General features: G+C 44.2%; 2 protein-coding genes across 2 annotated transcripts; one reads left to right on the top strand and one right to left on the bottom strand.

The window, feature by feature from the left end:
• Positions 1-5,725: 5,725 nt before the first annotated feature.
• Positions 5,726-27,620, bottom strand: TMEM71 (transmembrane protein 71). The gene is made up of 5 exons (XM_063131334.1): positions 27,571-27,620; positions 16,812-17,024; positions 13,732-13,895; positions 10,253-10,331; positions 5,726-5,810 (listed from the first exon to the last, which is right to left on the bottom strand). The coding sequence occupies exons 1-5, from the start codon at positions 27,618-27,620 to the stop codon at positions 5,726-5,728; spliced, it is 591 nt and encodes a 196-aa protein (XP_062987404.1).
• LOC134401235 (phospholipid scramblase 1-like) lies at positions 24,328-25,047 on the top strand. The gene has a single exon (XM_063129985.1). It carries the CDS (start codon positions 24,343-24,345, stop codon positions 25,045-25,047), a length of 705 nt encoding a protein of 234 aa, XP_062986055.1. The 5' UTR covers positions 24,328-24,342.

Here is a 27,620-nt window from a genome sequence, read left to right on the forward strand (position 1 = left end):
ACTCCCTCTCTCCCTCCCTCCCTCTCTCTCTCTCTCTCCTTTCCCTCCAAATATTTATTTATTTATTTATTGCATTTTTATACCACCCAATAGCTGAAGCTATCTGGGCGGTTCACAAAAACTAAAACCATTCAAAGTATAAAACAAACAGTATAAGAACATGATATAAAATACATGTTAAAAAGCGATTAAAAACATGCCATACATCATTAAAACATCCTGAAAACATTCTAAAATTTCACTGGATAGGCCTGCTGGAATAGATCAGTCTTTATTGCTTTTTAAATCTCTAAAAGACTGTCAAGTTGATGGATCTCCTCTGGCAGGCCATTCCACAATCTGGGGGAAGCAGAAGAAAAGGTCCTCTGGGTAGCAGTTGTTAATCTCATTTTTGCTAGCTAAAGTAGATTCTTCCTAGAGGACCTGAGTGTGCGGGACAGATTGTATGTGAGAAGGCGATCCCGCAGGTAGCCTGGACCCAAACCATGTAGGGCTTTAAAGGTAATAACCAACACTTTGTATTCACCCAGAAACTAATCGGCAGCCAGTGAAGAGATTTTAAAACTGGTGTAAGGAAGTTGTTTGAGTTCTAAATCAGTGCCAGTAATGGACTGGATGAGGGCAAACAAATTGAAGCTTAATCCAGTCCAAACAGAGGTGTCCCTGGTCAGTGAAAAGACAGATTGGGGAATAGAGATTCAACCTGTGAAGACAGCTTTGCATTTTAGGCATACTTCTGGATTTGGCCTTGAATCTGGATGCCCAGTTTTCAGCAGTGGGCAGGAGTGTGTTAGCACAGCTGAGGCTAGTGTGCCAACTGCGCCGTTCCTACAGACATCGTCTAGCCACGGTCACACATGCCTGGACTACTGTAACACACTGTATGTGGCGCTTCCTTCGAAAACTGTTCAGAAACATCAACTGGTCCAGAACGCTGTGGCCAGAGTGTTGACTGACAGGTTGCACATGACTCTCTGGACCTACTGGGATTTATTCCGCTAGCTTGGGATTGTGTTTGGTGCTCATGAACTTAACCTGATCTACACCTGTTGTTGCGAACTGTTATCTGTGGATCTTTATTGGAGCTGTAAAGGCATAAACCTATTTACTAGAATGATGGCAATAAAAGGTTTTACTGTAAATCGGGCCTTGTGCAACTTTTTTGGTTGTTTTGTTTTGTTGTGAGCCATGGGAATATTTCACAATTTGAGAAACTGTCCTGGAGGCATGGCAAAGGCAAGTCACCTGCCCCAAAGACTGAGTACAAGGCAGCGGTGGGATCTGAGCCCCAACACACTAAACAACTCCTTTGAACCCGCAGTTTTCAGCAACAACAGAGACCTATTTCATACCATTCCCAAACCAGTTCTGGAAATGTAGCAGCCGGCACATGGAATGTAATTGTGCAAATGCACTTTTTGCCACTGCTGCCATCTGAAGATTCAGGGGCAGCATAAGATCCAGGAGTACTCTGAAGCAACAAATCTAATCTTCCAGGGAGAGCCCAGCTCTTTCCAGAATAAGCTGAATTCCAGTCCCCCAGCCAGGCTTTCTGATGACTAACAGCTCTTCTGGTTTTAACCTTCATTTATTCACTTTCAGCCAGACCATTATGGCACAGTGTTCCCTTTTCAATGAGATGCTCTCAGAATCTCTAAGGATTTAAACACATTTGGACCTGTGATGCTGATGCAGCTTGAAGGCGTAAGTTGTTTGTTTGATTTTTAAAGTTTGCATTTGTTCCTATGTGCAGCCATGCGAGAATTCCAGAAGAATGTTGAAACGAGGTTTTGCAGGGTGGTTGGGAAGGGAGGATGATCCCACTCGGATTGCACAGGTGGAGAGAGGGTCATATCAAGAGGTGACTAGTGCAAGAGCGCCAGTGAACCTGATTGAAAGGGAGAGAAAAGGACAAGATTTAGGCCACTGAAAATCATCTAAAGGCAGAGCTGCATGTAACATTAACAATTGTGATTAGCAAATCTTATTGGTTTGTTGTTGTTGTTGTTTTAAAAACTGTAGCACCACAGGAAAGGATACAATGCCTAGGTCTATTTAGTTTAGAGAAAAGGTGAGACATGATAGAGGTGTACAGAACTAGTCATGGTGTTTAGAAAGTGGATACAGAACCATTTTCCTCCCCCTCTCATAATACTAGGACCCAAAGGGGTCATCCCATGAAGTTGACTAGTGGGAGAGTCAAGACAGAAATAAGGAAGTGTCTTCCTCACATAGCATATAAACTATAGAATTTGCAACCACAAGATGTTAGTTTTACCCTACCCGGCGCTACCCTGTGCCTGTTTGCATTCTCTTCCCCTCCTTATTGTTTTACTATGATTTTATTAGATTGTAAGCCTATGCGGCAGGGTCTTGCTATTTACTGTTTTACTCTGTACAGCACCATGTACATTGATGGTGCTATATAAATAAACAATAATAATAATAATAATAATAATAATAATAATAATAATAATGTAGCGATGGCCACCAGTACCAGAGGCAGTGGGTGGTACTGACGAAATTCTCTCTGCATCACAACAGTTAAAGCTGTTTGCATGCATACAAATGACATGTGCTGCAATTTCCTTTTCAATACAACTGTTAAAGATACAGGAGCCCTGTCCTCCTTTTCATATGGTCACCCTAGGCTCCACCTACCACTGAAATGTAGACTTTGGGCTGAAAGAGATCCTCTGTCCCTGTATTAACGCACTGATGGGGAAAAATCTATTAGAATGTAAGCCTATGTGGCAGGGTTTTGCTATTTTATTGTTTTACTCTGTACAGCACCATGTACACTGATGGTGCAATAATAATAATAATAATAATAATAATAATAATAATAATAATAATAATAAGCAAAAACAAAGGTCTTTGTCACATTCCCCAGGCTTGACATGTCCTCTGCTCCAAAGAGAATTCAGAAGCAGAGGAGATTCCCTTCATTAATGGCTTCATGCTATGACAGGCCGTTCCAGACCAGAGGATGTGCCTCTACCAGACTTCTCAGATGCAGAGGACACTTCCTCATTACCCCCACCCATAGAAACCCGCAACTAGAAATCAGGCTGTAGCCCTTTAAGAAACAAACTACTTCTCTGAGGGGTGGAGCTAACTGTAGGTCTTGACCTGCCAGCCTTTATAAGGCTTCAGGAGGCCTTTGACCATCCTTGAGTCAATAGCTCGTCTTGACAGAGTTTCAGCAAACCAGGAGCTGGCCGAGGTCCTGAAAGTCTTTGCCTGGTCTAGCCTTACTATGCAGCACACCAAACCTGGCTTGAGCCGACATTGTGGGACTTGACCCTACTGATTAGATATGACCAGACTTGCCCAATGGAGGTCTTGTGTTGACTCCCCCTCTTCTTATACCTGCCTTGCTGGTTTCAACACTTCTGGATGCCTTGAACCAAGTCAGACAGAACATTTTCCTTAGATACCATATTGTCATTTTGAAGAATTGACAATAAACACACTTACTAGTGAGTAAGCTCCATTGAACACAGTGGGCTTACTTCCAAGTAAATATCTATATGATTGCCTTGCATCTACTTGAACTTGCTTGTTTCCCTGTTCCCCACCACGCTCCTATTCTTTATTTTCTTTTTCTATTATGTCTAATTAGATTCTAAGTCTGTGGGCATGGACTGTTTTGTTTTTAATCTTTATACAGCACCTACAAAATTTTAGGTGCTTCATAACTTTACGTGCTTTCCAACTAAATTAAACAAATGCTGATGCAAAGGGTGTGTGTGTGTGTGTGTGATATCAATAATGGCTTAAGAGGCACAGCACACAACTCTCCTCAGAAGAATTACATACCTGAAACTAGTCCCATGCTTTATCAATGAAGGACGATAACAGAGCCAGTGTGGAGTAGTGGCTAAAGTGTTGGACTGGGAGTTGGGAGATCCGGGTTCTAGTCCCCAGTCGGCCATGGAAACCCACTGGGTGACTTTGAGCCAGTCACAGACTCTCAGCCCAACCTACCTCACAGGGTTGTTATGAGGATAAAGTGGAGAGGAGGATTATGTATGCCACCTGGGTGCCTTGGAGGAAAAAAGGTGGGATAAAAATGCAATAAATAAAAATAAATGATAAATAAGGGTGGAGGGAGAGAAATTGCTTACAAATGAAAATGATGATCAGTAACAAGCAGGTCGGCAGAGTAGTAAGCGGAGTTCCCGGAATAAATCTGAAACCACAAGAATCACCCCATCTCTTGTTAGGCCACACCTGTGCTCACGATTCAGTTCCATATCAAGCCGACAACAATTTGCAGCAAACCTGCTGTAGCCGCATGGCAAGAGGCCTCTGCTCTAGCCTTGCTTGAAACCACAATGAAACATAGAGCAAACCACAACCAGCACAGCATACACACTCAACCACCAATTTACACACAAACACAATCTTACATGCACACATACAAACCAATTTACATACATCCACCTCAATAAAGAAACACTCAAACACACACTCATTTGCACACATAGCCATACATATATATACACACTTTCATACACACCCATTTTCACACATACATCAGGGATGGACAACCTCTGCAGGAATGGAAGCCATTCTGGCTCCCCAGACCCACACCATGGACTGCTGTCCACGGGGCACCACCTCCCCCCGCACACGGTTGAAATCGCCAGGTGTTTTTTAAACCAAATTTGGTAGAAAACTGCTCCGTAATGCTACAGAGTATTCCAGTGGTTTAATTTAGCTTGTTTCTGAGCTAAATGTACCTCCTTGGGCGATTCATAGTGGCTACGATAAGGTGACCATATGGGAAGGTGGACAGGGCTCCTGTATCTTTAATAATTGTACTGGAGGGGGAATTTCAGCAGGTGTCATTTGTATGCATGCAGCACCTGGTGAAATCCCCTCTTCATCACAACAGTTAAAGCTGCTATAGTATATTATAGCTAGAGTGACAAGACACAAAAGAGGGCAGGGCTACTGCAGCTGTAACTGTTGTTATGCGGAGGGGATTTCACCAGGTGCTGCATGCATACCAATGACACCTGCTGAAATTCCTTTGTCAATACCACTGTTAAAGATACAGGAGCCCTGTCCTCTTTTCCATATGGTTACCCTACGAAGCACTAGAAGGGCAAAATTTAGGTTGCAAACCAGCTAAATTTGGCGGCACTCCATAACCGCTAGAGAAGCCATTTTTAGGGTGGTGGTTTTAAAAAATGGGGGTGGGAGGCAGGGGCCACAACAGCCCATGGACCACACCACCTGACATAAGCAAACACACACACACTCCATGGCACCAGCTCCTGATGAAACTGGTCCTGTGCACCCCTCACTTTCCCCAAATGGAAAGGTTACAGGTGCATTTTTAAGTGGCGGCTTCCTCAGAGACTCCACCCACCTCTCGCCTTTCCCTGGAGTAGTTATTGCAACATCAATCCCTGATGCAAAGTGCTCCAGAAATCAAAGGTAATGGGGATTTGGTTTCAAAAAGAGGCTTTTCCCCATAGGAACAGCCTGGCTAGCTAGATAAGGCCCAGAGACCAGCGGGTTCTGTCATATCACAAAATGCTTTGGAAGCTAACCAGAGTTTGCCATGCAGAAGAATAGAGGGGACATTGATCATCTGAAGCTCCCCCAAGCTCCTATCACTGGACACTGGATTAGCTGCCTCGATCCTGGATCTTCTTTGAAAAACTCACGGTATGCATAATAATACATTGTGTAGCTAAAGGGATGAAATTTACCTTACACAGAGAGAAATGATCCAACACATGGACAGAATGATCATGGAGCAAAGGGCTTTTCTGAGTGTAAAAGATTCTGTTCAGGACAAAAGAAAGAGGAACTTGTTATGGCTTTTGTACATGGAATTCAGGGGAACTAGTGGCTCCGATTTCAATGGGGCTGTGAATCCATTCAGAGTTTCAGTAAGAACCAGCCAGAACGCTAAAGAATCTATCGAAGGTGCTGAGCCCTATCTCCAAAATAGTTTCAGCATTTTGGATAGCTCCTTTAGAGTTCTGACTATAACCCAGAAAGGGCTTCACAGAATCATAGAACAGTAGAGTTGGAAGGGGCCTATAAGGCCATTGAGTCCAGTCCCCTGCTCAATGCAGGAATCCACCCTAAAGCATCCCTGACAGATGGTTGTCCAGCTGCCTCTTTAAGGCCTCTAGTGTGGGAGAGCCCACAGCCTCCCTAGGTCATTGGTTCCATTGTCGTACTGCTCTAACCATCAGGAAGTTTTTCCTGATGTCCAGCCAGAATCTGGCTTGCTGTAACTTGAAGCCAGATTCCGGCTGGACATCAGGAAAAACTTCCACTGATGGAATGGTAACATCTTCCCATGAATAGGAAGCTGCCTGATACCAGGTTATATTCTTGCCCACCTAGCCCATTATTCTCTGTTCTGACTGGCAGCAGCACTCTAGGGGCTCAGCCAGAGATGGGCCTTTTCATCCTCTGCAACCCAGTCCTTTTACCTGTTGATGCCAGGTATTGATTCTGCCAACTTCTGCATGCAAAACAGTAGCACTGCTACTGAGGCACGGTTCCTCTCCATTAATACCACCCTTCTGAAACCAAACCTTAGGACAAGAATGTGGAGCTGCTGGATTACTAACCATCTGGAATGGATTCTTCTATGTATTGGACAGCTATATGTTTATTTTATTTATTTATTTATTTATTTATTACATTTTTAGACCGCCCAATAGCCGAAGCTCTCTGGGCGGTTCACAAAAATTAGAACCATCATAAAACAACCAACAGGTTAAAAGCACAAATACAAAATACAGTATCAAAAGCACAACCAGGATAAAACCACGCAGCAAAATTGATATAAGATTCAAATACAGAGTTAGAACAGTAAAATATAAATTTCAGTTAAAATTAAGTGTTAAAATACTGAGTGAATAAAAAGGTCTTCAGCTGGCGACGAAAGGAGTACAGTGTAGGCGCCAGGCGGACCTCTCTGGGGAGCTCATTCCACAACCGGGGTGCCACAGCGGAGAAAGCCCTCCTCCTAGTAGCCACCTGCCTCACTTCCTTTGGAAGTGTTCAGAACAAGCTTTCACCCTGCAGCTATCACCAAGGCGATGCCCAGTTTTCCTATTGCAGGAATGCAGAATATCAGGGCTGTAGTGCAAATCCGGCCTGCCGGGGTCCTCAGACAGCCAAGCCCCCTTCCTTTAGCCCCAAAACATATAGAGGAGCACAAGTTGCCAACCCCTACATCTAGAGAAACGCCTACAAAAAGGAGGCTGATGGGGAAAGAGCAGTACTGCAACATGCTTGTATAAAAGAGGTTGCAGCGTGCAGCGGGCTCTTTTGCACCACCGTTAGTCTAACAACCAAGAGAAGAATTGGGTCATAAGTAAGCTGATTTAAACCCCCTGCTTTTGTTTGAATGCAGCTGCACAGATGTTTTAAGAAGTATTCACTTTATCACATTGTTCTTGCTGTTTTGCAAATGACATCAAGCATTTTAATGAACAGTATTATACAAAGTATGCACCCACAGCCACACCATGCACGGACCTTGGTTATACTGGGTGCACTGCAACCAGTCCAATCCTGCTCTGCTCTGTAAGCCCCACCATATTCAAGGGAGCTTATTTCCAAGTTAAGGGTACGAGGAGGGCGGTTATGTAGAAGAAGAGCCTTCAGTGTGGTGGCCCCCCTCCTACGGAATTCCCTGCCTCTGGAGGTCAGGCAGGCGCCAACTTTGTATTCCTTTCGGCGCCTCCTGAAAACGTCATTGTTCCAGGAAGTCTTTCCTTAACGACCAGTCACGGTTCACTGTACATTTTGCTTCTTTTAAAATCTGTTTTAAATTGTTTTATTCTGTTTTTATTTTATTTTATCTTGTACGCCGCTCCAAATTTTTGAATGGGGAGCGGAATATAGATATTGTAAATAAATAAATAAATAAATAAAATTTTGATAGGTGCATCCTCCCACCCCACCCCCACACAGACTGCATGACAAGCTTCACCTGCAACCCCCCCTAATTTTCTAAATAACTGCCCTCCTTTGCATCAATGTAAAGTAAGTCCCATGCTGCCATTTGGGATTAATGTATCTTAGAAGGGTGATGGAAAATGCTTAGTCTATTTATATCTCCTGATGCAAGAGAAGAAACCATAGCTTGGCGGTAGAGCACATCTTTGCATGCACACTGGAGAGCCGGTGTGGTGCAGTGACTAGAGTGTTGGACTAGGAATCAGGAGATCCGGGTTCTAGTCCCCACTCAGCCATGGAAGCTCACTGGGTGACACTGGGCCAGTCACAGACTCTCAGCCCAACCTACCTCACAGGGTTGTTGTTGTGAGGATAAAATGGAGAGGATTATGTATGCTGCCTTGGGTTCCTTGGGGGGGGGGAAGTCTGGGTATAAATGCAATCATGTACTGCTCTCTGATGGAGACCATATAACACTGGTCTTAAAGGAATTGCACTGGCTGCCTATACGCTTCCGGTCGGAATTCAAGGTGTCAGTAATGATGTTTAAAGCCCTAAATGGCCTGGGACCTCGATACTTGAGGGAGCGCGTCTCCCTATATATGCCTGCCTGAGACTTGAGATCTCCTGCATTGGATTCTTGCACTGAGCAGGGGATTGGACTCGATGGCCTTATAGCCCCCTTCCATCTCTACTATTCTATGATTCTATGATACCTCTGCATCCCACCAACATGAGACTTACGCCACTGTGGGACGTCGGAGAGGGCTTTCTCTATTGTGGCAGCCTGGCTGTGAAATGTCCTCCCCTTGGAGACCTGATTGGCTCCAGCATTGGCTTCACTTTGGCACCAAGTTCAGACAAGGGTTTTAAACAAAGCCTTTGATGGCCAAATTCACTAAGCCTGTACATTGTTTTAATTGGTTTTACCATTTTTAAATTCTACACTGGTTTTAACTTATTGTTTAATTTGTTTTTAGCTGTGTATGTTTATTGTTTTATATTGTTTGCATGATTTTACCTGTACGCCACCCTGAGATCCTTGTATATAGGGTGGGATACAAATGTTCAAATGTACAAACGAAGGCTGGAGTTAAAATTGCAGGAAGAAACATTAACAATCTCAGATATGCAGATGACACCACTTTGATGGCTGAAAGCGAGGAGGAGCTGAGGAGCCTTATGACAAAGGTGAAAGAAGAAAGTGCAAAAGCTGGGTTGCAGTTAAACCTCAAAAAAACCAAGATTATGGCAACCAGCTTGATTGATAACTGGCAAATAGAGGGAGAAAACGTGGAGGCAGTGACAGACTTTGTATTTCTGGGCCCAAAGATTACTGCAGACGCTGACTGCAGCCAGGAAATCAGAAGACGTTTACTTCTTGGGTGGAGAGCAATGACAAATCTTGATAAAATAGTTAAGAGCAGAGACACCACACTGACAACAAAGGTCCGCATAGTTAAAGCAATGGTATTCCCCGTAGTAACCTATGGCTGTGAGAGCTGGACCATAAGGAAAGCTGAGTGAAGGAAAATAGATGCTTTTGAACTGTGGTGTTGGAGGAAAATTCTGAGAGTGCCTTGGACTGCAAGAAGATCAAACCAGTCCATACTCCAGGAAATAAAGCCAGACTGCTCACATGAGGGAAGGGTATTAAAGGCAAAACTGAAGTACTTTGGCCACATAATGAGAAGACAGGACACCCTGGAGAAGAGGCTGATGCTAGGGAAAGTGGAAGGCAAAAGGAAGAGGGGCCAACCAAGAGCAAGATGGATGGATGATATTCTGGAGGTGACAGACTTGACCTTGGGGGAGCTAGGGGTGGCGACAGCCGACAGAAAGCTCTGGCGTGGGCTGGTCCATGAAGTCATGAAGAGTCGGAAGCGACTGAACGAATAAACAACAAAAACAAATGTTTTAATAATCAATCAATGAATCAATCAATGTCTCAGGTTAAATCCCTGGCACCTCCAGGAACATTGTCTTGGGCAGCATGTGGTGTGAAAGACCACTGATGGAGACCATAGAGAGTCACAGAGAGTACTGGGGCTACACCGACCAATGGTCTGACACAGGATAAGACAGCATCCTTTGGTCCATGTTTTAGTTAGTTAGTTTGTTTTTGCTCCAGTATAAGAACTTGCTTTCTCAAAGAAGCAGGTACTGCATACATAGATAATGCAAAGGGCTTAACTCACTTGAACAGTCCAAAGGTTTTTCAGTGAAGTACAGTTCTTCTGCCAGGGGAGAGATGCAAGTAGGGGAACTCTGCTGTTCTCTTGGCTTTGTGACGATTCTGTCATTTGAAGGAGAGGACTTTTCTGGTGTTGAATTATGCCTTTCTGCTCTGTTGGCTTTGTGTCCCAAAATGAAATCAACAGTACCTATAAAAAGATACATGAAACTAGCCTATTATAGGCACTAGAAAATGTAAACAAGAAAGCTCTGTTGTCTCTACAGGAAAGCATTTGAGAATCTATGCAGATAGGTCCTTAACACTGAAAAAGCTCTTTAACATTCGTGAAACAAAACCAGCTTATCAGAATCAATACTGTGAAAACTACCCCAACCTTCTATTCTGAATTCATCACATTAGTACTTTTCAAATTGTCTAATACAGGTCCCTATGACTGCATGGGTCCTTCCATGAGATGTTCAGTCTGTCCATCATCCCCTACAGCCACAGGTAATCCATGGTTGCATTCTATGGTACACCATGAGTTGATTCAGATGGAGCACCAGTGAGCCCTCTACATACCTTGACAACACCCTGCATGAACTTAGGATGCACCCTGGAGTGTTTCTCAGGATCCACTGCAGCACATCTCTCCGGGTTCCATTGCAGATGTGCCCAGGCCTTTTCAGGATATAGGAGAAGACTCTGACAAAGATGAGGGTCAGAGTGCCCTTCCAGAGGAAGGATGGTCAGCCCTGTATCCAGTCCCCACCACCAACCCCTTGTCCAGAAGACACAGCCTTGCCATCATCCTCTGAGTAAGAGGAAGAGCCACCATGTGTATACTAGATCCTTGCCCTTCCTGGCTTATAAAAGCTGCCAGAGGGGGACTGGCTGAGTGGGTAAGTGGAGTGGTCAATGCCTCCCTTCGCCAAGGAAGGGTCCCAGCCTGTTTGAAGGCGGCAGTGGTAAGACCCACACTGAAAAAGCCCTCCTTGGCCCCCACTGTATTGGATAACTACCAGCCAGTCTCCAACATCCCATTTTTGGGCAAGGTATTGGAGCGTGTGGTGGCCTCCCAACTCCAGGGATTCCTGGATGAGATGGATTATCTAGATCCATTTCAATCTGGCTTCAGGCCTGGTTATGGGACAGAAACAGCTTTGGTCGCCTTGGTGGATGATCTTCGCCGGGAACTGGACAGGGGGAGTGTGTCCCTGCTGGTTCTGCTGGACCTCTCAGCGGCGTTCGATACCATCGACCATGGTATCCTTCTGGGCCGCCTTGCTGGGATGGGTCTTGGAGGCACTGTTTTACAGTGGCTCCATTCCTTCCTGGATGGACGGACCCAGAAGGTGGTACTGGGGGACTCCTGTTCGACTCCTTGGCCATTGGCCTGTGGAGTCCCTCAGGGCTCTGTTTTGTCCCCCATGCTATTTAACATATACATGAAACCGTTGGGAGAGGTTATCCGGAGTTGTGGGGTGCGGTGCCACCAGTACGCTGATGACACCCAACTCTACTACTCCTTTCCACCCAATTCCAAGGAAGCAGTTTCTGTGCTAAACCGCTGTTTGTTGGCAGTAATGGATTGGATGAGGGCGAACAAATTGAAGCTCAATCCAGATAAGACAGAGGTGCTCCTGGTCAGTCGAAAGGCAGATCAGGGAATAGGGATTCAGCTTGTGTTGGATGGGGTTACACTCCCCCTGAAGACGCAGGTCCGCAGCTTGGGTGTGCTTCTGAATTCAGCCCTGAGCCTGGATACCCAGGTTTCGGCGGTGGCCAGGAGTTCATTTGCACAGTTAAAGCTAGTGCGCCAGCTGCGCCCATTCCTAGAGATGTCGGACCTGGCCACGGTGACACATGCCTTAGTTACATCCCGATTGGATTACTGTAACGCGCTCTACGTGGGGCTGCCTTTGAAGAGTGTTCGGAAACTCCAGCTGGTTCAAAGAGCTGCAGCCAGATTGTTGACCGGGGCTGCTTACAGGGAGCAGTCAACTCCCCTGTTAAAACAGCTCCACTGGCTTCCAGTCTGTTTCCGGTCACAATTCAAAGTGCTGGTTATGACCTATAAAGCTCTATATGGTTCGGGTCCAGGTTATTTGAAAGAACGTATTCTCCCTTATGAGCCTGCCCGTGCTTTGAGATCTTCTGGAGAAGCCCTTCTTTTAGTCCCACCTTCTTCATAGGCACGCTTGGTGGGAACATGGCAGAGGGCCTTCTCGTTGGCTGCTCCGGTGCTCTGGAACTCTCTTCCTGGGGAAGCTAGGCTGGCTCCCTCCTTGATGGGCTTTCGGAAGCAGGCTAAAACTTTTTTGTTCAAGCAGGCCTTTGGGGAATAATCCAGCCCTCCATCTATGTTAATGTCTTATAATTTTGTTGTGTATTTTTTAATTGTTTATGGTTTTGTTTCCCTTCCCCCCCCCCCCAATGTATATTTTAAACTTTGTAAGGCCGCCTTGAGGCCCAGCATTGGGCAAAAGGCGGGATACAAATAAATATAATAATAATAATAATAATAATAATAATAATAATAATAATAACCCCAGGCAGAACCTCCATCTCTCCACCAACACAGAATTATGAGAGTACAAAATAAGGTGAGGGTCTTCCCTACAGTCTAGAATGGCTGGGGCTGACCACTCTATAAATTATGGCTGGCTACATAAAGCTTCTTCTGGCTTTTACTTGTTCATAAGGCAACATCATCCTATGGTTCTAGCAGGAGACCTCCAACCAGCCAGCAAAGTTCACTCTTAGTTGTTATTGCCTTTTACACAAGAGGGCATCTGCCTTTATTTAGCTTGCTGTGCCTGATGTACTTACCTTGATCGGATTCTATCTGCCTGACACAACCTCACCTGCCTAGAACGGACTGTTCTACCTAGACTGGGGGCTCATCTACACCAAGAAGGGTATTCCACTATGAAAGAGGTATGAAACTGATATATAAAAGGCAGGAACCACACTACTGCTTATAGTGATATTGAAGTGAACCGCCCAGAGAGCTCCAGCTATTGGGCGGTATAGAAATGTAATAAATAAATAAATAAATAAATAAGTGCACTGCAGGATCTACACTACTGCTTTATAGTGGTACTGAAGTGCACTACAACTGTTGGGGCCCGTGACACATCTACACCAAGCAGGATATAGCACTTTGAAAGTAGTATGAAAGCATATGGTATGTGTCAATGGGCCCCAACAGGTGTCAGTGCATTTCATTACTGCTATAAAGCAGTAGTGTGGCTCCTGCCTTTTCTATACCGCTTTCTTACCACTTTCATAGTGGAATATCCTGCTTGGTGTTTATGGGCCCTAAATCTCCTTGCTCACATCTGAACTTGTCAGATGTCATTGGTTTCACCTGTGAGCCTCAGGTATCCACAGAACAGAACAATTCACAGATAAATTGGCATGGGGAAAAAAGTCTTGAAATAGAAAAACTTCGCATCACTGCAATACATTTTTTAAATCTAATTTATGACCTCGGATCATACCGCATTTACAGTATATACTAAGGAAAGGTCACCCAGCCTGATGGGCTTTACTTTAAGTACAAAACCTAATAAGATACCAGCGGTCATGTGCAAAGTGCTCACCATTGTCATAACATTGGCTGGTCTCCATCTTACTGTCTCCCTCCAACCAAGGATCCTCTACATGAGATGAGTCTCCAGAGGTGCTACTCAACCATGAATTAGAGGCACCAATATTGAACAGGCTAACAAGGGATCGGCGGATTCTTCTTCTTCTCCGAAATATTCTAGTACAAAAACAAAAGAAAGATGAATTCATTGAGGAGTTCCTGGTTTGTTCAGTAAGAGAACTGGCCAAAACCATGCCCTGATCTTGGCTTCTGTTCAGAGGTGTTATCATCTGAACTCAGCCATATTCTTCTCCGGTTATTCTCACCTCTATCTTTCTTCCCTTCCTTGTTTTCTTCCTTGCTTTGAGAATTCAGAGATCTGTCTTTTATTGGCTCTTGTAAAGTACCACACACACATTGATGGTGAATTATCACCATCAACAACAACATTGTTACAAGCCCAAAACTAAAAAAAAAAAAAAAGGAAATGTGACGAAATGCTATTTTGTTTTGTTGTGTGTGTGTTCAAATCTTTGGTTGTGGAATTGATTCCATTTAACAAATCCTTTTTATTACAGATAATGGTAAGTAGGGGGGAGTGGGGAGTTAGGATGTTGAGCTATTTGAATAGTGTTGTCTGATTGTCTGTTTAATTTTCACTGGAGAGAGAGAGAGAGAGAGAGAGAGAGAGAGAGAGAGAGAATGTATAACTGTGATGGGTTTTTCTTTGTGTGATAGTTAAGGACTACCTTTGAGGAGGGTAGGATTAGGGATATTTGGGGGGTAGTTTCCCCTGATAGGTGGAAGGAGGAACATTTATTTTAATACCATGTTGTATTAATATATCCTTTTCCTTATAAATAAAGTTTCAAATATTGTTTTTTAATTTTAAAACCATGCCTTTCTCGGTCTTATTTGTTGCTGAAGGTTTGTGATACACATACACACACACGTTCCTACGCAAGAGTTCCCTCTTAAATGGAAGAGGACGGTGGCAGCGAAATTGAGGTTGTTGATAGCGTCACAGAGGGCGGTGACCCCACAGCTACCATCCCTGGCTATCTCTCCAAATGTCTGCTGGGAATCTACATATTTCAAAATTTAGCACTCAGCATCTCCTTGGTAATCTGTGTAACATTTGTCTTTTTAAAACGAGAGGATTTAAAACTTAGCCACTTGCTTGATTTAAAATGAGGAAAGATGTGATGTAAATTGTGATTGTTTCTCAGCAGAATATAACAGGCAATAAAAGAAAACACTGTGGTGTTACACCCCACAAGTCAATTCCCAAATGTATGTCTGCAGTTTGTAAGTCTGTGGTGAGTTTAGAATGTTTGCCTGAGTAAGTGGAGTTAGAATGTCTTGAGAAGAAGAGGAGTGATATATAAGAGAATGACTGAGGGGATTGGGAGAGACTTTTTAAGTACTCTTAGAGTCTTTAGTGCTCTCTGTGTTTAGAGTACTTAAGTCCTGGGAAATTTGAGGTTCAGGGTAGAGAGTGGTGTCTTTGGAGTGTGGTGTGCACATAGTTGATGTATATTAATCAATACAGATAATAAAGAAAGCTCAAGAGTGATTGTGTGAGAGAAAGGAAAGTGTGTATGTGAATGAGTGAAAGGATTGGATGAAAGGTTTCAAAAAAGTTTTTAAATGTTTTATTTGAAACAAAGCTTGTGAACTTTTAAAAATAAATTTTAATTATTTTGTTTTTAACTACCACAAAAATCCCACATGTCTGTTTAGCATTTATCATCTGAGGTTTACACATTTAGCATCCACTCTGACAATAATTCACCTCAGCACATATAACTCACAGTGTTTTATTTTATATATTGAAATCCTTCTCCATTTAAACCCCTTTCTCCACATAGTTTGGAGGAAGGTGGTTTTTATCCCTTGCCTCAGGCGTATCAAGCGGTGGTGCTTGGCTTGAGCAGGGAGTAGCCGTGGCCAGGCTTGATGTTCAGAGCCTGTGTCATGGCAAACACCTAGTTCACAAATGTCAACATGGGAGGTACGTAACCTTCCTTGTATAGTTAGGAAATGCTGTCTCCCTTAGGTGCCTGCCCAGATATTACAATCAAGTGGTGATGCATTTCCTTGGAGTCTGAAAGGGCATTGTCGATTCAAGCAGTCTGCCTGTGAAACTCCCTCCACCTTCATATATGGTCAGCACCATGTTTACAAGCTTTCAGATCCAAATAAAGACCTAATTGTTCACCCAAGCTTTGATTTTTATTTCTTGCATCACGTCAACTGTTATTTATCTCTGTTACCTAGGGAGGTTGTAAGCTCCCACACTGAAGGCATTCAAGAGGCACCTGTCAGGTATGCTTTTAGGTGGATTCCTGCATTAAGCAGTGGGTTGGATTTGATGACCTTATAGGCCCCTTCCAACTCTACCATTTCATGATTCTATGAGATTTGAACTGACAACTTCCTGCTTCACAGGTCAGTCTCTACACTACACTGACTCTCAGGTTCTGAAGATGTAGACATGTTTGTCACCTGCAGATAGTGACAAACCCAGCTTTTGATTTCTTTGAATATTTCTGACATGCTACACGAATCAAACCTTTATCAAATTTCCCGATATTATTTCCCATCTGTCAGGGTGGATCCCTGCATTGAGCAGGGGGCTGGACTCGATGGCCTTACAGGCCCCTTCCAACTCTACTATTCTACGATTCTACTATTCTCCCCCATTTGTGTTGTGGTGGTTGGTGATTGGTTTCATTGTGTTTTATTGGTTGGGATTACTTTATTGTTTCCAGGGATTTTATAATGAAAAGCAGATAATAAAGTTAATAAATACATAATGAATAAAATGTATAAAAATGCCTGAACACAATGTGTGGGATGCACTTTTGGGGGAGAGGGTCAATCGAGCATAGGAATATAGGAAGCTGCCTTATACGGAGTCAGACCCTTGGTCCATCTGGCCCAGTATTGTCAGCACTGACTGGCAGCAGCTCTCTGTGGTTTCAAGCAGGGTTCTTTCCTTGCCCTCCCTGAACAAGCTGGGGATCAAACCTGAGACCTTCGCATGCAAAGTATGTGCTCTATCACACTGAGCTATGTGGTTGTACTTACCTAACTAACTTCTCTTTATAGGTAACGCTCGTTTGCGATGGGCTTAGTGTGACATTGCCATCTTCGTCTGACAGAAAGCTGTCCTCTGTGAGTATGTAGTAGCCATTGGTAAGAAGCCGGGGGCTCCGACGACAGGTGAGGGGACAACTTGTGCAAAGATTGCTCAAACAACATTCATAGGAGGCCTCATGATCCTGAAGGGCGTCCATGTAACTGAAATGGTAAGGGACAAAATCCTATTATACACACTTCTGTTTATCTGGCAGAAGGTCATGAGCTAATAAGAAGGTCGAGAAAGGTAGCTGTGTTGGTCTGTTCCAGCAGAAATAAGTGGTCTTTTGGCACTTTAAAGACTCCTAACAGATTTATTATGAACCAGTGCCTGAGCACGGTAATGGACTGGATGAGGGCTAACAAACTGAGACTCAATCCAGACAAGATGGAGGTAGTTAGCGGGTGGTTCATCTGTCCGGCGAGGTGATGTTTTCCCTGTCCTGGACGGGGTTGCACTCTCCCTAAAGAATCGGGTCTGTAGTTTGGGGGTGCTCTTGGATCCAGAACTGTCACTTGAGGCACAGGTGAACTCAGTGGCAAAGAACACCTTTTATCAGCTTAGGCTGATATACCAGCTGCGCCCTTATCGGGACAGAGATAGCCTAGCTACAGTTATCCATGCTCTGATAACCTCTCGTTTGGACTACTGCAATGCGTTATACGTGGGGCTGCCTTTGAAAACGGTCCAGAAACTTCAACTGGTACAAAACAGGGCAGCATGGTTACTAACAGGGACTGGCCGACGAGACCACATCACGCCAGTCCTTTTCCAGTTTCATTAGCTGCCAGTCCAGGTCCGGGCCCGATTCAAAGTGCTGGTGTTAACATTTAAAGCCCTAAACGGCTTGGGGCCAGGCTATCTGAAGGAACGCCTCCTCCCGTATGTACCTGCCCGGACCCTGTCATCCTCAAGGGTCCTTCTCCGTGAGCCCCTGCCAAAGGAAGTGAGGCAGGTGGCTACCAGGAGGAGGGCCTTCTCTGCTGTGGCACCCCGGCTGTGGAATGAGCTCCCTAAGGAGGTTTGCTTGGCACCTACATTATATACTTTTAGACGCCAGGTGAAGACCTTTTTATTCTCCCACCATTTTAACAGTCTATAAATAAATTTTAACTTGGTGTTTTAAATTTGTAATTTTGCATTGCTGCTGTTTTGATCTGGTTGAGCTTTTATATTGTATTTTATATTATGGTTTTATACTGTTGTTTTATACTTTGAACTTTTTTAATTTTTGTGAACCGCCCAGAGAGCTCTGGCTATTGGACGGTATAGAAATGTAATAAATAAATAAATAAATAAATAAGCTTTTGCGCAGTAGATTCTGCATTTTGTGGACTAGATTCTGCCTGATAAAGCGAACTCGCGTCCATGAAAGTTTATGTACACCATAAAAATGTCTGCTTGTCTTTAAGGCCCTGGGAAAGCAACCAGTCGGAGACCCAGGTTACAGAGGATGCTGTCTGGCTACACACGAGAAGCAAAGCGAAAGGGCACATGCCAGGAGACTGGGGCTAGGCAGACCTTGTCCTCACTGATGCAGAAAGTGTGGGGGGGGGGGGGGCTGCGCCATTTGAAGAGGGGCACACTGCTCAGGGATAGAACACATGAAATGTGAGTAGAACAGGGGTATTGAGCCTCAGGGCCCAATTTGGGTTACCCCAGATGGCTATGCCCCCTTCCCCATGACACCGGGTGGTCCCCACTCCCCTGACCATCTGTGGTTTGTTGGTTCCCCAACCTTTGTGGGATTTCTTCTCCATTCTGAAAGGTTGAAGTCCCTCTCCCGAGGTGTAGTTACCAGCAGTCAGAGCTTTAAGCTAAAATATATGCTGGTATGTTTTGATATTTTGGCCCTGTTCCCTTTGGCCCTGCCCACCACTTGAATTTGGATCCCAAGAACTTCTCTAATATTCTGAACAAGGCCCATCTCTGCCCAAGCCCCTAGAGACTTGTTCCTAGTCAGAGTAGACCAGATTTCCTACACCAGTTGCTAGGGAACATGGGTGGGAGGGTGCTGTTGCACCATGTCCTGCTTGTTCATCCCTGGCCGATGGCTGGTTGGCCACTGTGTGAACAGAGTGCTGGACTAGATGGACCCTCGGTCTGATCCAGCATCAGGGCTCTTCTTATGTTCTTATGGTCTCAACCTGGTGCCCTCCAGATGTTTTGGACTACAACTCTCAGGATTTCTGACTATGGGCCATGCCAGTTGGGACCGATGGGAGTTGAAGTCTGGGATGTGCACAGGTGACTTGCAGTTCTTTAGACCAACTTTCTACAGTCCTACTAGGGCAGATATACTAAATCTATACGTTGCTCTTGTGTTGCATTCATTCTGATGCTGGATGCTTCTTAGAATGTCAACACCTCCCCTAGGGGACAAAAAGGTGTGCAAAAGATGTTTGAAAAGATATCCGTCACTTAGGGTGCCCACTTATGAATTGCCAGAGAGAGAGAATGCAAATTGCTCTTCTCTTCCCCCTTTTTTTGGGTGTTGCATGTTCTAATTTATATGTATAGATGCAAATTTTGAGATTATTATTATAATTTAAATAGAAATATAGCACATCTCACCATAGCATGGAAGGCTATGACCTGGGGCTTGTCTTGACAGCCCGTATACCCCGTCAGGGCTGCAACGTGCTGCACTGTTTAAATGACCAACCGCCACGTCAGGCTTTTCCCTCCTGAAACTCCACTTCTCACAGTGTTGTTTTACCGTGGCTATTTCAGTTGCTCCGAAGCACCCCAGGGACCCAGCAAGCGGCAACACATCCTCCAAATCACAGCATGCTTCTGCTCTCTGTTCAGAATGGGGTAAACGTTTTAGGAACATCTGCGCTGCCCCCGCACCCCCTGCTAAATCTGATTCCCACCGCTGAGGGGAAAAAAGACGTGGCTCCAGCTTAAAATGGCTTCCGCTTGTGTAACTCTATGCTGTAGGGTTTGGGGGGAATGAGGAGGCAAAGTGGAGTCTCGTATGCTTGCCTGTTCTGTCTGCCATCCAGGCACTAACTGTGGATGGGCAACTGTCCCTAGGGTTCCTTGTATTGACAAATGTGAAATACACAATAATTTTGGCTAGAAACTATTATGCATTTCACATTGTTTTGCCATCGGGCTGCCTCCTCCCACATGAATCGGTGTATCAGATAAGAAATGAGGAAAGCTCTATGAGGAGAGACTGAAAGAACTGGGTGTGTTTAGCCCTGAGAAGAGAAGACTGAGGGGAGACATGATAGCACCTTTAAAATACTTGAAAGGTTGTCATACAGAGGAGGGCCAGGATCTCTTCTCGAATCTCGATCATCCCAGAGTGAAGGACACGGAATAATGGGCTCAAGTTATAGGAAGCCAGATTCCAGCTGGACATCAGGAAAACCTTCCTGACTGTTAGAGCGGTATGACAATGGAACCAATTACCTAGGGAGGTTGTGAGCTCTCCCACACTAGAGGCCTTCAAGAGGCAGCTGGACAACCATCTGTCAGGGAAGCTTTCCGGTGGATTCCTGCATTGAGCAGGGGGTTGGACTCGATGGCCTTGTAGGCCCCTTCCAACTCTGCTATTCTATGATTCTTTGATTCTATGATTCTGTTTATTTTTCTCAAATGGTTTTTGAAATGGGTATTTCTTCATCAGGTATGCTTTAAGGTGGATTCCTGCATTAAGCAGGGGGTTGGACTCGGTGGCATTGTGGGCCCCTTCCAACTCTACTATTCTACGATACTATGATCTTCTTTGGAGCCTGGGTGGGAAGTTATTTCTGTGGTGGCACTCAAATTCTGGAATTAAATTATTTGCAAATTATAGGCATCATGTTGTTTCTACTCCATAAGGCTCTATATACATTTGTGGTGTTATTTTAACAATTGCATTTTCCATTATCCACATATCTCCACCTTGCATTTTCCAAGACCTTTCGTTGTTGTTTCCTAACCTATGTTTTTCTGTGTTGGAATTTCAACACAGGGCCTGCTTTCTACAAAAGCCAGACAGTTTAATTAGAAACGTTAGATTTTGATTAACAGTCGCATTATGGTCAAATCATTCAATGGGTTCATGTGCTGTCGACCCACATTACGGTACTGAAAAGATTACTTCGCCAACATTTACACAGTGTGTACTGATTAATGTCTGCAGCCATGCCAGCGCTCCAAGGAAATCAAGTACCCTTAATTTGACATGCTGTGCTTTATTCAAATCCTTGGTTTGTTTACTGCTCAGTACTTACAATGGGTGTAAACATTTGGGCAGGCAAAGGTCTCAGAAAACCACAAGACTCTACTGCCCTTTGGGAAAATACATTTGCGGTGAATTTACAGTCAATTCTGCATACTGTACCAGAAAAGATTGAATCCCCTTGCCTAATGATGATTAGAAATCACATTTTTTTTCTTGTACAAGAAATTTCATATATATAATCTCAGCAATCATTACAGCCACCATTGCAACTATCCTTACTGCATGAGGATGAGAAAGGCAGCTTGCTTTGAGTAACAACCCTATATAGAATGCATCCTGATTCTATGCATGTTTATTCAGAAACAGGTCCTCTTGCTTGTAGTGGGGTTTACTCCCTTGTAAAGTCCATACTCCGTGCCAAGTGGAAGAGGACTGTGACTCTGGAGCATTAGTCCGGCACTCTGGGTGCTGCATGACCATTTAGGTGAGAAACTCCTGACGAGTATCAGGTTCCCTTTGTATCAATACCTTGGCAAAAGGAATTGCTCGTTGATGCCATATACTAGGGATGTGGTCCGCTTCTAATCAGACCAGCGAATTAGAAGCGGAGCGGGGTGCTTCGCCTCCCCATAAGGCGGAGGCGAAGAGGATTGGGGGGCTGGCGGAGCGTGGCGAAGAGGATCGAGGTGAAGGCGGATCCTTCACCTCGATCCGGAGCTCCGCCAGAAAGGTAAGTGGGGTTTACCGGGCCCTGCCGCTGTCGCTGTCGCCCATGCGGTGACAGCGGCAGGGCCTGGTAACCCCCCCCGCCCTCCTCTCCCTTACCTGCCTCCGTCCGCGGTCCGTTAGCTTCTTCAATTGAGCCCGCTGTTCAACTTGCAGCCCAGACTTCCTGGTTGAACCGCGGGCTCAATTGAAGAAGCCGACGGACCGCGGATGGAGGCCGGTAAGGCCCCCCTCCCCCTTGGTCCCTTACCGGGCTCTGCCGCCGTCGCCGCACGGGTGGCGATGGCGGTAGGGCCCGGTAACCCCCCCACCCTCCTCTCCCAGCCTTACCTGGCACCACTCCCCTCCACTGTGGAGCTCCGATTCGGAGCCGGAGCTCCGCAGCGAAGAGGAGCGGAGTATGGGCGGAGCGGCATGGAGCGGAGCGGGCCGATCCGAAATTTTCGGATCAGCCCGCGGGGTGGAGCGGGGGGTCCGTGCACACCCCTACCATATACCCATCTCTTCTTGCCTACCCATTCAACTTTGTTTTGTTATTTCAAGACCATCTTTCCACGCCAAGAGGATGATATGTAGGAGCCCCTGGCTGGAGAGGAACCTACAATTGATACTCCAAACAGGAAGCTGCTTGGTGAGTTGCACTCAATGACGATCTTCAATAATAATAATAATAATAATAATTTATTTCTTACCCGCCTCTCCAATTGGATCGAGGCGGGGAACAACAGAAAGCAGAAAATACATAAAATACTGATTAAAAACATAGTATACACTGTTAAAAACATCCTAAAAGCATCCTAAAATTCTACTGGATAGACTTGCCAGAAGAGAACAGTCTTGATAGCTTTCTTGAATGCTAAAAGACTGTCAATCTGACTGTCAAGCTGTTCTCTGTGTGTCTGTGCCTTGATGTAGACATTTATTTATTGCATTTCCATCCTGCCCCATAGCTGAAGCTCTTTGGGCGGTTCACAAAAATTAAAGCCTCAAAACTCAGTGTAAAACAATATAAAATTTCAGCATTTTAATGGTCTAGTAACTTAATTTTAACTTTGCTGTTTTAAATTTGTATTTTAAATCTGTATTAATGTCTGCATTGCTGCTTGATTTTATCCTGGCTGTGTTTTTATATTGTATTTCATATTATGCTTTTATACTGGTTGTTTTATATTTTGAATGGCTTTTGTGGTTTTATTTTTTTGTAAACCGCCCAAAGAGCTTCGGCCATCGGGTGGTATAAAAATGCAATACATAAACAAATAATAAATAAAAGATAAAAGCTTAAAAGTACAATATAAAAGTACAACTACAATAGAATATGGCAGCAATGTAGAGATTTAAAGTACAGATTTCTCCCTGACTTCTAGTTTTCTACATGCCTGAAGTATGAAATCTTTTCATTACAGATTTGGTTGTTTTGGTATGTTCCCTGCACTAATGTAGGGAGATCCATATCTCACTTAAGGTTTTCTATCCCTTGCAGGTTCAGCTTCAAGCCCAGTAGAGAAGACAATGGGAACTAGATGTCAGCATCTATGACTCCAATTTCCCCCTCCTCAGGGGAAGAAGCATCAGATATAGACAATCTTTTGAACCAGGAAGAGAATTTGCTCCAGAATCACACTTCAAGATCCCCTACCTTCTCAGAACCATCTACACCCAGAAATGTGCATGGGGTTGCCCCCCTTCCTTTGGAGGAAGTCACATTACAATCATCAGACTCCACCTCCAAAGCCAACACCACACTGCAGTTGCCTCCTCATTGTCACAGTCAAATGCTTCCAGAGAAAGCAAGGCCCCTTAAAGGAGAAGGCATGATTCAGTATGGGGGTAGAGCTAACAACCTCAAGGAAGCCAAAATCCTACTTAAGACTCATTCAGAGTCTGCTAGTTGTTGGAGCAACATACACGTTTTGTCTAGCTTCTAGCCCCACTTGGAGCGCTCTGTGGTGCTCTCTACATCTTTGTTCTGCCTATCCTAGACCTAATCTCAAACCTGTCTGATTGTGCTTCCCTTCATCGGAGCTCTCCGCGGTGCTACTCCCTTCTGCTTCTGTCTATCTAAGACCTGCCTGAACTTGGGCTTCTCGGACCAAGCTTCTAGAACTTCCCCTCTCCCAATCCCCTAACAGGGCTCCATCTTTACCACTGTGACTTAACAACAGGCCCATTGATAAGTAGGACCCAGTCCAACCTATGAGTGGACCTTATTGTTTCAGAAGCTGACATGATTGGATGGTCCTTAATACAAGCAAGTTCCCTCCTTGTTGGGCAAAAAACCTGAGCTGGGTAACTACAACAAAGCTCATTGAGAGTATGGTGTAGCTTCTCAAAGAACAACCTCACACAGGCCCAGGAAAATGCATACAAATAGATCTCTATTTATACAACCGGCTCGTAGACATCCTATAACTGTATACCCCAGACCACATCCATTACATGGATACCCTCCGTATGGTTCCAGACCACGTTATCCAAGTCTACAACAACCGAGATACTCAATCGACACTTATCCAGGAGCTTACGGCACGTCCTCGTTTGACAGCTACCCAAGTGCTAGTCGTATTTGGATGCCTCCGCCACATTCACTTCCCAGCTGCCCACCCGGATTGGAATACTTAAGCCAGATTGATCGGTTATTAATTCATCAGCAACTTGAGATCCTGGAAATTATCACTAACATTGAAACTTACAACAAATACGAAATAAAAAACTCTCTGGGGGAAACAGTGTACTTTGCATTCGAGGAAAACGACTGCTGCACGCTGACCTGCTGTGGAGCATCACGGCCATTTGTAATTAAAATCGTTGACAATTCAGGCCAGGAAATCATAGAGTTTTTACGTCCTTACCGGTGTTCCAGTTGCTTCTGCCCCTGCTGCTTGCAAGAGCTTTTTGTCTATGCGCCCCCAGGCTTCCCCATTGGGTACGTTAAACAGATATGGGATCCTTGCCTGCCTAGATTCGCCATCCAAAACACAGCCGAAAGGGACATGCTCAGGATTGTTGGGCCCTGTTCCGTGTGCAGCTGTGGCGGAGATGTGAATTTTGAGGTGATGTCAGTGGATGAGCTACACACGATTGGAAGAGTTTCTAAGTACTGGTCCGGCTTTGTGAGGGAGGTCTTCACAGATGCCGACGACATTGGGATCCATTTCCCACTGGACCTTGACGTTAACATGAAGGCTGTCATGATCGGAGCTTGCTTCCTCATAGATTACATGTTTTTTGAACACACGGGGTTGACTGACTGCTGTCGATGTGGGTGCTGGTAATGGAGTTGACGTCTTTCTGCATTGTACAACCCTCACATCACTTCTATCGTTGCTTGGCTAAAACGGGGAGCCAAGCCTGCTTATAGAAGAGATTTTCATTCAAGTGACGTATTTTTCTATGGCTTTACTACTGCTTTTGCACTGTCCACGGCAATGTATTACACATTAAAATGTATACTTATTTTTATTCTATTACGCATTTGTTTTATTATTGTTTTAATCAAGTGTTATTTATGATTGTAAGCTGCACTGAATGCCGTTTTTCTTGGAAGAAGGGTGGGGTACAAATCAAATCAAATTAATTAGACAATAAATTTTATGGGTTTTTTTTATGTATCAAAATGTAAAAACATAAGATCCTTCCCCTGTGCAAGTGCAGTTCTCACAGAAACGTCCCCACAGCAGAGAAAGCATGACTAGGGTGTTGGAAGAAATGGAATCGTGCTCATATACTTTGTGTATTATTATTATTATTATTATTATTATTATTATTATTATTATTATTAATTTCTTACCCGCCTCTCCATTTTGATCGAGGCAAGGAACAACAGTAAATATAACATACATAAAACTGAATTAAGAACATAATATACATGGTTAAAACATCCTAAAATTCCACTGGATTATTAATATTTATTTATTTTATTATTATTTATAAATTATTTATTATTAATTTAATTATTTACATTTATATACCACCTCATAGCTGAAGCTCTCTAGGTGGTTTACAAAGATTAAAAACATAGTCACTGATACAGTTCTGTCCCCTGAATCTAGTGCACCAGTCCAAAACTGGAGCTGAACTTTATTCACTAGAGTTGCCAGCTCCTGACCTGGAGACAGCATGGTTTCTTTAATGGGGTATGTAGGTAATCCATTCCACTGCTGCCCTTTTAGTAAAATCCCCAGAAAGGTCATCAGACATTGATCCTCTACTCATGAGTTTTCCACTGCATATATACTTTAGCTGGTTGGCCACTGTGTGAACAAAATGCTGGACTAGATGGACCTTTGGTCTGATTCAGTGTGCCTCTTCTTAGATTCGGCCCTGGTTAGGCCTCATCTAGAGTATTGCGTCCAGTTCTGGGCTCCACAATTCAAGAAGGACGCAGACAAGCTGGAGCGTGTTCAGAGGAGGGCAACCAGGATGATCAGGGGTCTGGAAACAAAGCCCTATGAAGAGAGACTGAAACAACTGGGCGTGTTTAGCCTGGAGAAGAGAAGATTGAGGGGAGACATGATAGCATTCTTCAAATACTTAAAAGGTTGTAACACAGAGGAGGGCCAGGATCTCTTCTAGATCCTCCCAGAGTGCAGGACATGGAATAACGGGCTCAAGTTAAAGGAAGCCAGATTCCAGCTGGACATCAGGAAAAACTTCCTGACTGTTCGAGCAGTACAACAATGGAATCAGTTACCTAGGGAGGTTGTGGGCTCTCCCACACTAGCGTCATTCAAGAGGCAGCTGGACAACCATCAGTCAGGGATGCTTTAGGGTGGATTCCTGCATTGAGCAGGGGGTTGGACTCGATGGCCTTGTAGGCCCCTTCCAACTCTGCTATTCTATGATTCTATGAATATGAAAGGGGTTTGTAAGTCATGATTCTATGATTCTTATGAGCTACATGCACTTGGAAGCCATGGCTAATTCAAGCACATGTACATGCTAACGTGAAGGGTACATATGGTTGGGCCCTGCCAAGGCCCACACTCCAGCAGGGGCCAACATGAGTCCCCTGGAGTTGCTTCTCTTCTTCACCATTGACAATATAAAGCAAACATTAAAAAATACTTCTTTTGTTTAAGAGAAATAGCACCATTCACATGGTAACACATGTTAATCACTTTACATATTAAGATCAATGCCAGCACTTGGTATATTAATTTGAATAGCACTTGCATCCAAGGAAGTAGATTAGAGACTGCAGCTACAAACTATTAAATAGTTAAACTGGAGGGCATGGCATGCTGTTCACCTTTGTTACCAATATAATAAAATTAAATTTTAAACCATTGATGCACCTACATTGGTAGCTAGACTATTTTCTTTACACGGCACTATCAGCATTTCCAATGGATTTTTTAAAAAATATAGGGAGGCAGAAAAGTTGGCAGTCTAACCTTAGAAAGGGGAGATCATACAAGCAAAAACAACGAACAAGAGCCATCGAAAAAGGAAGCAACATTTCTAACCCTATCAAACTAGTTTAGGGCCAGTATAGTCTTGGGCACATTTCCCTAAGGGTAAACCTCACTTCGTGAATATGGTGGGACTTATTTCCCAAAATGCATAGGATTGCACACCGCACATCATTCAGACAGTGCTATGCCACACCTTTACACAAAATTGCCCATCAAGTCACAGCAGATTTGGTTTGTACACTTTTCTTAAGGGTGCACATTTGAATCTCTTTTATCTACAGATGACCCAGTCATAAACGTCAGTGGAAGGATCCTTTCCTCAACTATCTGACAATACCCGTATTCAGGACACAAATTTTTACAGTATAAAATCTCCCAGACCTGGAAAATCCGTTTTGCCAATTACAGAAGTGCACCAGCTGTTTATCCAT

This window comes from Elgaria multicarinata, chromosome 7 (genome assembly GCF_023053635.1).
Source record: "Elgaria multicarinata webbii isolate HBS135686 ecotype San Diego chromosome 7, rElgMul1.1.pri, whole genome shotgun sequence".
Classification (NCBI taxonomy): domain Eukaryota; kingdom Metazoa; phylum Chordata; class Lepidosauria; order Squamata; family Anguidae; genus Elgaria; species Elgaria multicarinata.